General features: G+C 46.5%; 1 protein-coding gene across 1 annotated transcript in view; it reads right to left on the bottom strand.

The window, feature by feature from the left end:
- Window positions 1-966: 966 nt before the first annotated feature.
- SOX30 (SRY-box 30) overlaps window positions 967-10,483 on the bottom strand; it is a 9,769-nt gene continuing 252 nt past the window's right edge. The window contains exons 2-6 of the mRNA XM_019505955.1: window positions 10,249-10,395; window positions 8,209-8,448; window positions 6,560-6,739; window positions 4,576-5,065; window positions 967-2,375 (exon numbers count right to left, since the gene is read on the bottom strand). Coding sequence (XP_019361500.1) covers window positions 1,988-2,375; window positions 4,576-5,065; window positions 6,560-6,739; window positions 8,209-8,448; window positions 10,249-10,395 — 1,445 coding nt within the window. The 3' untranslated portion in view covers window positions 967-1,987. The remainder of the gene's footprint in view (window positions 2,376-4,575; window positions 5,066-6,559; window positions 6,740-8,208; window positions 8,449-10,248; window positions 10,396-10,483) is intronic.

Here is a 10,483-nt window from a genome sequence, read left to right as displayed (position 1 = left end):
ACTCACCACAGAAAGGACTTGGTTACAACATGGCTGCAACAGGGAATGTACACAGGATTTAACTGCATTTTAGACATTTTAAATCCTGTAATACATTGCCTATGGAAAACTCTATGTGTATCTATGCTATTTATATTGATATGCCGCCATCCTTGTAGGTACAGTATATGGAAAATATCTATTGCATAGGTACTTATGGTGTTATCTTCTCTCCTTAAAAAATGCTCCCTGTGGAACAGCAGTTTGAATAGTTATATATTAAGGATCACTTAACTGGATCCCAAGTGGATCACCACTGCTGTTACATGAAGTTAGACATTCTCACTGAAACCTTACACTAAAAATGGCAGATATTCTATATTTCTGAGGACAAGACTTCATGAATTAGTGATCGGGCGAGAGCAGAGCACATATGATGCTGCTTTTATCTATGCAAAAAGCAGCTCAAGACTGCTTCACTGAGTCTGAGAGCATTAGGAGAGACAGAAATGCTCAGTTCATGCCCAGGGAGGTATGTAATGCGTGGCATAGGTGGAATCTAGCTCCACAGCATGCGAACCGCAAGGTAATAAGAAAGGCTGGATTGCCTTGCATCTCCTGAACTCGCTGGCCAGAATCATGCCCTGATGGTCAGGATCTCTGGAGCAGAAGCTCTGACTGTCGGTCTCTGTGCCAGCTGGGCAGGATTTGGCAGGGTTGAGGAGAATCAGCCCATGTGTTATAATGCACCATGGACAGTCCTATTCAAACTCTTTTTTGAAAGCAGTGGCAACTCTCCTGCTGATTTCAAGCACAGCATAATCAAGTCCAATTTTTTCTCGTGGCTAAAAATGGGAAATGGCTACAATACTGGAGCTCTGATCCCTAGGGCCTGAATGCCACAGGCTGAAGCTCTCATATGAAAGGTCTGTTTAAAAGGCTTCATGAAGTTCATCATCACAACATACAACACTAATGAGATGCGGTTCATGTTACTTTATTTAAATATAACAAAAACAGAACAACAGAATTCCCAAGTGGAAGAAATGACCCCATCCCCTTCAAAAAGAATAAGAAAAAAATAGTTTATAGTATTAATTAAGTCCAGTAGTATGAATTACCAGCTTTGGTAACAAAATCTGGATCTGAGCTACTCTTAAAATTCAGACACTTTTTTTCCCTCTATGAAATTTAAAATATTCTATAGAAATGAGTGTTAAGCGTACTCAGGGATCAAATCATAGTCCTCTTGAATAAGTTATTTCATAGCCCACGATTCTCTTATCCTTACTCCTGCCTTACCTTCTACCTTACCTCCCAAACAGTCCCATTTAAATGTGTGATACTACTTGCAGAGGAAGGTGCTGAGCAAGGTAAGGGAGGTAAAATTGGGCCCTCTGTTATCAGTGTGCTAAACAACACTTTGCAGCACACGGAGAATCTACTGAAAAGCAAACAAAATAGGGTTTTTTTTTAAATAAACCACTGTAGACAAAAGCAACATGTATGTCACTCCTGGCCCCACTCCTCAGCTCCCCCCCCCTACTTCTATTGCATCAAGAATTACCTTTTGGTCATGAAACAGAATTATTTTGCTTGCTAAAATGCCCCAAGTTAAGGTACCTAAATAAATGCAAGTCCCATCAAAATCAAAATGCAGCCTAAGAATAAAGAGAGACAAGGTCCTGATTCAGGACAGCATTTCAAGCACATGCTTAAGTCCATCTCTAGCCAGGAAAGAACTTCAGCACCTGCTTAAGGCTACTGATGTGTTTGAGTGCCTTCCTGAATCTGGGCCCAAATGCAGACCTGCTGGAGGCAAGAGAAACCCCAGAGGCTTTGGGGACAGCCCCAGGCCTATACCTGGCCCCTTGCAATGCAAATGGATGACCATTGAGGGGATTCAGGTTTCTCCTTCAACACACCGACTAAAAAGATGGTATTGGGCTAAAACATTTATTTTGTGTTTTAAAATTCTCTGGTAAGTTATCAGCATCCACATTAAAAATTACAAATCTCGTAACACTTTTCCCTCCTCCTCTTCCTCTTCCTCGCTGTCAGTCACATTAACTTGCTGAATGCTGGAAGGTGTTGACGGGGTTCCTGTGAACACGTTGTCCAGGGTTCCGATATCCAGCTGCGGCCCAGGGTTTAAACATTCCTCCTCGCTATGGCTGTGGCTGTTGTAATAAGACACCCCCTCAAGGCTCTCACAGCTGTGGGAGTCTTCGCTATGTGTGTGTTCATCTGGGTACTCCCTGAAAGGATAGTCTCTGTTCAGAGCAGAGAATATGGCTTCGTGCTTTTGGTACTGGTCTTCGTAGAAGCCAAGGCATTCCGGCACCGAGCTTGCAAAATTCCCATAGCCAAACGGAGGGCGGCTGTACGGGCACGTGCTGTGGTAAAAGAGACCAAAATACAGTCAGTCACACCTTCTCCCATCGCACTAAGCTGTCTTATGAACGGACAATATAACAGACTGGCTATACAGGTATCCAGGCCTGTAGAGCTACCTTAATAATCTACATGAGCAAATCCACAGGGCATAGAGATAATGAAAGACGCCAGCCACGTTACATATGATAAGAGGCATGTGCAGATTCTAGGACAGAGACACTCGCCTCCATGGCCAGCCAAATGCTGAACCCACATACAAAGCTCTGATTAATTTAAACAATGCAACAAGGTGGTGATTATTTTGAACGTGGGAAAGCTGGGGCATGATCACCTGGTCTGTGTCATCTCAGTTTGTAGCAGAGATAAAAAGAGGGTCTAATTATTCCTCTGATTTCTTTTTTAAATGGTGTCTCACATCTGCTACCTTGTTGGTAGACAAGGAGAGTATGTGAGAAGGGATGTGGGATTGGGCTTCATGTGAGTAACAGCTTCAATATCTTCCAGTGAGAAAATTCACAAGAAAGAACCACAGAAGCCAATAAGAAACCATGCAAGAAAAACAACTGCTTTCTGAGCCGGACTCTTTTATTCTGATTCAGGATCTTGAAGGCCAAACTGTATTATAATTTATACAGTGACACAGACATTTACAGCACTGTGTAGTCAGTACAGTGTGTGAAAGAAGTAATAAAAGCCTGGTCCAAAGATGTTATGTTTTACAGGCATGCACTGATGCCATGCATATGGAGGCTTCAATGGAACTATTCATATGTGTAAACTGAGCACATGGATCAGGGCCCAGAAGCAAATGGGACAAGCATAAATCTTCAGCAATTCTGGGCATGGCGTCATTTATACAATTAGTGCTACACAAAAATGTCACCCATTCACATGCAAACAGTAGCCTTCAGACAGGAACTTGCAAACGAGCCTGGTGGAGGGGTCTGCCTGCTGGTACAGTCTGTAATTTTTCAGAAGCACAGTTTGTATTAGAACAGGGGTTGGCAACCTATGGCCCATGGGCTAGGTCTGGCCATTGGATCCAGCCTGTGGATATGGGGCTTTGGCAGCATTCAGTGGCAGTAGGCTTTGACTTTGGGCACAATCCCTGTAACACTGCAAGGAGAAGTGCTGGTTATGGCCAGGTCCTAGTGCCTGCCCACCCTCCCCTGCCCTGAGGGGGTCATTCTGGTCTGCAACTGGAAAAGGTTGCCTGGCACTGTATTAGAAAACCAGACAACTCCCAACACCCATCCTAGATCTACTCAGAGCGTAGGGGTACAATAATCACAATAATTTGTTATGCTGAATTCCCTGTAAAACAATATAGGAAAACCAGTCATTACAAAGGTGCTTGCAGTCAGTTTAACCAACACCAAGGTACTATAGGTGAGGTATGCAACCCATGATTCATTGTCTCAAGGGGCTCATCTACACCTGACTAACCCGAGAATGTAAAGATTACAATAGAGTCTGCTTACTGTAGATCCCCAGGGCTTCTCCCATCGGGTTAAACCTATGCAATACTAATGATAACTGTATTCATAGAACTGCTGTCAGTGTGCTGCTTGTGGTGCTGTGTAGTCAGCTCAAATGCTCACCTAATTTTAATCCCATTTGAGCTTTCAGTTGTGTAATTTCCCCTCGGTAACTTTTTGCAGAATTCAGTTGTCCTGTTGAACGTGGCTTGGGATATGGTGACAGGGTGGCTCAGAGGTCCTGCCATGGCTCGATAAGGTATGAGTGCAAAGCCTTACTCTTGACCTGTGCTCACAGGCCATCTCCAGATGACCCAGCTGTAAGACTGGGCATTGGGTCATTCAGGCCATGGAGTCAAAGGCAGCTGAGCATGCTCCCTGGGGAATCACTGCCTACAGAAGATGGTGTGTCTTAACCCTGCCACCCTGAGGGACTGTGTTGGTTCAGTGGACCTTGTTGGGAGCAGAGTGGAAGGAAGCAAATGTTTTTATTTGCCCAGGAGCTGCTAAAGCCTGCTGGAGCCACCAGTAAGTGGGCACAGCTTAGACCAGCCTCAGGTTGAAAAGACAGCAGTCAAACTGCTGCTATGCCCAGCCCTGCTTTTCCGCACAGAGTAGCTTGAACTGTTGGCTGTTCCTTCAGCTTGCTCTCAAAGTGATAGGTTTCTTGGATTTCTAGCACAGACACACTCACTGAACTTTAAATTGACAACACTGTTACCTGGAGGGAAAGTAGTGAGGTCCGGGCAGGAAGTATGGGTGGTGGAACGAAAACCGAGGCGGCGCTCCGAAAAGAGTGGCCGGGTGGCCAATGGGAGGAGGCTGGTAGAGGTGTGAGTGAGGGATGGCGGTGGCTGGAGGGAGCTGGGCGCTCCGTGGACAAGCAGCCACACTGGAGTACTCGTTGTGGGGCTGGCTGGTAGAGGCAGGGAATCTGGTGTGGGTGATGCTCGTGCTAGTAGGGTTCCTGCTGGCACTCTCAATGCACACCGGGGTGGGTCTCTTCACAGAGCAACTGGATCCGGAAGTGACATGGTGAGCGTCTGTCTGGGCAGGTCCCATAAAGTGCTGCGGGGGGATGACTGGGCGCAGGGGCAGACTGGGAGCTGGGACAGCCATGGACGTGGTGCTTCCCACACTGGGCTGGAAAAGTGTAATTGGGCCTGGGTGCTGAATGGAAGAAGCTGAGAGCTGGATAGTAGAAGCCTCACCTTTCAAAAACAAAAATAGCTTAGCTGACTACTTGTTAAACAGAAGCCACCTCCTCAACACCACTTCCCTTCCAGTCCCATTTTCAGGCCACATAGTGGTGAGGAAATGCATCCGGTGAATAAAGAACCAGTCATACAGATAAATTTGCCCACATTCTCTGTGGTACTAAGAAAAGGGAAAACGTGGCTATGTTACACTGCCCCCATACTTGGTTCTTCCACCGATTGTAAGAAAGTACGCAATACTCAGCACTAGGTCACTGCTATGTAATTCTGAATCACTTGCCTTATCCAACCAAAATGCCGGATAGGTCCAGCAGGTAACATGCAGCTTTTCCAGGTGGTACCTGGTCGGGCCGTAAACCCTTCCGAGTATTACCACCCACAAGAAATCGGCAGGGCCTTTGTTCAGAGGCAACAGGAAAACAATAGCAACTCTTTCAACTCAATACTCATGTTGGGACCATCAGTGAGTCCAAAGGAATCATGCCACCACCACTTCTTGATACGTATGAGGTCTTCTTATAAAGTTCCCCCTCCAGGCACTGCCAGAGCTGCTTCAATTATGAGATAAGGGATTGCTGATCAAATCGGTGCTATGCTGCAGAGCCACGAGCTGTAGTGGAATATACCTTTTCCACTGACCAGCTTCCATAAGGAGGGTGCAATTCTGCACCCCCATTTTCTGTGCTTCTTCTATAACCTTAGTTTTGTGCATACAGAAACATGGACTTTTGTGCTCAGACTGTGACCCCTGGCACACATGTGTGGCAGGAGGCACAATGTGGGCACTGGGGATCAGATCCCAATTGCACCCTTTCTACTTGCAAGTGCAGGGGGAGCCCAGTGTCATGATCTCAGCCTCCCCAGCTCTGCACTGGTAAGTTGAAAGCCAAGTGCCTGCAGGTCTAGGGCCAGTTTGAGATCCCAGTACAGTCCCTGGCCACCTACTGTCGGCACTGGCCTGAGACCTGCTACACCTTCAATTTCAGGTGCCCTACAAACCAGGCATAAAAATGTTCTACATTATAGAACACTGTAGAACAATGTTATAACTGGTTTGCCATTTTCTGGCACCCTGAACTGGGGTTGCCTTGCCATTTATGCCATGATTTACACATTCATCGTGGCATAAATGTAACATGTATAAGAGGCCTGTATGAACACATGCCAGCTGGTCAGAACTACCTTAGCTCTCTGCATAGATCTGAATGATTGTACAAGGAATATGTGCCCATGAAAGCATGGTGCATTCATAATCTCACGGGCAAAGCTACACTGAAGTATTAGAGACCTTTGCAAAAAAATGTAGCCCAACCCATGCTTACTTCCCGAGAGGCTCCCCCTGCTAAATTCTGCTTTGTTCACAACAGCTTCTCTACTGCTGGGTTGTTGCTCTAACCATTTCTATACAAGCACATGCTTACAATGTATAGGAAATGGGTTTTCTAATTGACATTGAGAATTTCATCCAAGCTAATGAAAGAAACTCACAGACAGGATGGCCGATACTGCTCTGAACCCCGGGGATGACGACAGAGTACGTGGGTGCCCGGAAAGGGTAAATGGTGGTTGGGTTCGTCGTGATGATATTCTGAGAGGTGCCGGAAAACACGGTGGAGACGGTCAGTGGGAAGCGTTTTCTTTTGCCTGGTCGTGGTTGATAAACCCAGCCTGTGGGAGAGTGAGCAAGTATGAGTCCAACTGCCTGCCTGGGAACTGGTTTCTTTCTTATTTTATTAGAATGTAAAACAATTCTGAGAAGTCTATGAAGGTGTGACAGGGCAAGTCCTGCTTCTCTTTTAAGTCAGCAGTGAAACTACTATTTTGGGGAAGATTGGAGGCAACTCAAGGAGTGATGAACACAAAGCTTTCATGCATTTTCATACAAGCACCTGCTGTCTGCTTGGTGATGGAAATAAAGAACCAGATAACCAGAGGAACCACAGGTATGAAAGACACCACAAGCATGTATAAAAGAAAATGGCAATGCAGCCTGGATTCTTCTAAAGATGTATATGCAGCTAGGTTAAAAATGTGAAACTTTCTCTGGAAATTCACTGGTTCCTTAACTCTCAGCCACACCTGTGTAAATGTCATGTGTATCAATGGTGAAGGCTCAGTGAGGCCAGGCCTCAGTTGCTGCAGGCTTTCTCCACCGATAAGCAAAATCAGTCAAAAACTAACAGTGCCACAAGGATGATAGTGGGTCATTTGCCCCAAACATTTAAGCACCGCTGTTTTTCTGCTTCTTTATGATGCATACAGAGGGGCTGAATGTTCGGTAGGACATGGGGTTGTTCCTTGTCTTCTGTTTGCTTATGACATAAGAAAAACAGGTTGTGACTACTCTTTGACTGCCTGAAGAACTAGAAGGATTATGACATCACAGACAAGTAAATACCTAATGTTTTCATAGCCTGTACCCAGACTGATTAAAACTCCTCAATGTGTTGGTTTTATGAGTACTATTAAACCAAACTTTGAGGGATAAAAATGCTTTGTTAAGGACTCAACTCCTTGCCCCCTTTGACTGAGAGGTGGAGAAACATTTCATCCTGTATTTGGTACACACCAGCATAGAGAAGCCCAGACTGGAGGCTTGATTCACATCTCTATAAGGGGAGTGTACTAGAAAGAGGCTGACACAGGGCTGAACACAGTAGCAAAGGAAGCTCTTAGCATTCCTGATGCTTCTAAGCTAGCAAGTCATGAAAGCTTTTCTATTTCTTTTAATAATAAACCCTTTTCCCCCCAATGCAAACATGGATCGTGTAGTTGAATTCAGCATTTTACATGGATTTGCTGATTTGCAACATCAGTGTTGCGGTATTGTATTTCTGCACAAGACGCAACACCAGAAACTAACTCGCTAAATCCAAAACCTCCAATTATTGGAAACTGTGGGATTACATTCAATAAGCTGACCTTCACTCCCTGTGTATCTTTTCCCTTTTTGGTTCCTATTGGACTGGGTACATTTGCCAGGGAACACGTGTCCCTCTGCCTGCCATTTCCCCTGTTGCAACCATCTACAAACAATCTATGCAAAGTGTTGCAGTGACCGGGGACATTTTCTGAATTCTGTGTCAGGACATGAGACTTTGCCTAGTGCTCACACAATGAAGAGGTGGTATATTTACCAGGAAATTCTTCCCTGTGCTTTTTTTTAATCTTCTGAGCTTCATCATAATAGGGCTTCTTTTGCTCCTCGGTGAGCTTGTTCCACTCTAATCCAAGCTGGACACTGATTTCGGCATTATTAGCAGCTGGGTTAGCTTTGGCTAGTGCTGGCCGGTGAATTCTTGCCCACACCATGAACGCATTCATAGGCCGCTTTACGTGACCGTTTCTGTCTTTGCTAAACGGGGTATCCGGTATTCCTACACAGCAAAATCAGGGAAGAAGATCATTGGACAGATAACACATGCAATTTTATCAGGGGTCATATAGAAAACCCTCAAAAAAAGACAGGCCAATGTTCTGAGTCTCCATGCATATATGAGGAATTGCTCCTAGAAAGCTCCTGGAATATGGGAGCGGGAATGTCTCTGGTCTATTTGACATTAAAGCATTTCCTATTGTGGCATATTCCCTCTCTCTTTTTTAATACAAGTCATACCACAGTGGTTGATAATATAAATACATTGTGCTGGTTTGGTTTCCTTTTGGCCAGATTATTTTACTATTTAATGCTTGTATTGATAAGGGAACTCCAGTATAAACTGTACCAGAGTAGGCATAGCCACAGTGACTCTGCAGTGTATCAAAACTCTGGCCTTGGAAGCACATTTCAAGGTGGGACAGCTCAACCCCATATCCCATCAGCTCCTGGCTTTCCAGCAGATGCTGCCACAGTGCTAGCGAGTTTTGTGGTATGGACACTTATTTGCTGGAGGGACTGAGCACACCGAATGCCAGTGGGATGGCATCTGCTTTGGGTCACTACCAGTCTGGAGCAGAATTGGTGACCGGAAGGAGAGGAAGGTTCTCACTTCTGCACCAAACCGCTGCACAACCATGTTTATAAATACTGCGACTGGGAGTTATAGATGCACAAAGCTTACGTTATTAGTGCTTGTAACCCCTAGGCTAGTGGTTCTCAACCTTGTTTGCACCAGGACCCACCTGTGAACACCTACGGCCAGTGCCGACCCATTGCCCCTCACTCCCCCCAGTGCGTGCAGTAGGGTGAGGGGGGGGCCCAAGCAGCCCTGGGTGGGCTGGAGCTCTGCCAGCCTGCAAGGGGAAAGCTGCAGTTTCCCACGTTCTTTTAAAGGAGAATCCATTTTTTAAAGTTTGTCGATCCACTTTTAGTTTCATTGCAACCCTATCGTATCATCTTGCGCCCCACTTGTGAGTTGCGAACCACGGGCTGGGAAACGCTCAAGGCAGTGTTCCTCAAGCGGCTCACAAGCGGGGCGCAAGATGGTATGAAAGGGTCCCCCCGGAAGTCATGAAAGGCAGTGCCGGATTTAGCCTTCAGCTACTCGCAGTTTAGGGCCTCGCAACACGAGAGGGCCTCTAAATAAGAAAAACAAACGGGACATTTTTGTTCTAATACGACAACGATGATCTTACTAGGTCCCTTCCGGCCCTAACGTCTATGAAATCTGTGAAATATACACATAGCTATGGCTCCACAGTCTTGAGTTCATAAATTTGTGCAGAACGAACTGCCTGCCTGGAGGAGTTTCCCATGTATTGACTCCTCCGCGAAATCCTATGAAATACGAACTTTCATTTCTACCCGGGGGACCTTTTACAATCTTTTCTCCAATGCCCAATGATGGGCATTTGTGCCCCAACGCTTGCAATCAAAGAATTTGGGGGGTGCAAAAAATCGCGTCAGTCCGATAAAAGACATCCTCTCTACTACGAGTCCCGACGGTAGAAATACCCATTGTTCGTCTTAAAATTTCACGAAAACCCCTTTTCATGGATTATTTTATCTTAAACTGGATGTAGTGAGGGGCCTAATCCAGCGCCGGGCATGGGGGGGGGCCCCCAGGAAAGCCACGTGTTTCTCCTTTTTCTCCATTTTTCAAAGTTTGTCAGCCTGTCGTTGAAGCCGGCCATCCTATCATCTCGCGCGACCACACTCCACAGGATTTCGGCGCCTAGGGAAGGCCGACCCACAGATGCTGACTCGACGCCTACTCGGGTGCGGGCCCGGGGCCCACCTGCGTCAGCCGGCAGCACCGTGAGGGGCACGTCTTTGGTGTCGATCTTCACCAAGGGCTCCAGCAGGGCCTGCATTTTGAGGGGCAGCGAGGGCGCGCTGGCGGGGGGGTCGCAGCCCGGCAGCTCCGCTGTGGCCTCCCCTTCCCCTGCGACCGCAACCGCAACCTCTCCACGCACGGTGCCCGGGGCGGGGGGCAGCGGCAGCAGCAGCAGGCGGGGGGTGCCGAGGGGGCG

The sequence above is a fragment of the Gavialis gangeticus genome, unplaced genomic scaffold (assembly GCF_001723915.1).
Source record: "Gavialis gangeticus isolate Ggan-Ray unplaced genomic scaffold, GavGan_comp1, whole genome shotgun sequence".
Lineage (NCBI taxonomy): Eukaryota > Metazoa > Chordata > Crocodylia > Gavialidae > Gavialis > Gavialis gangeticus.
This window is presented reverse-complemented; position numbering and strand designations above follow the sequence as displayed.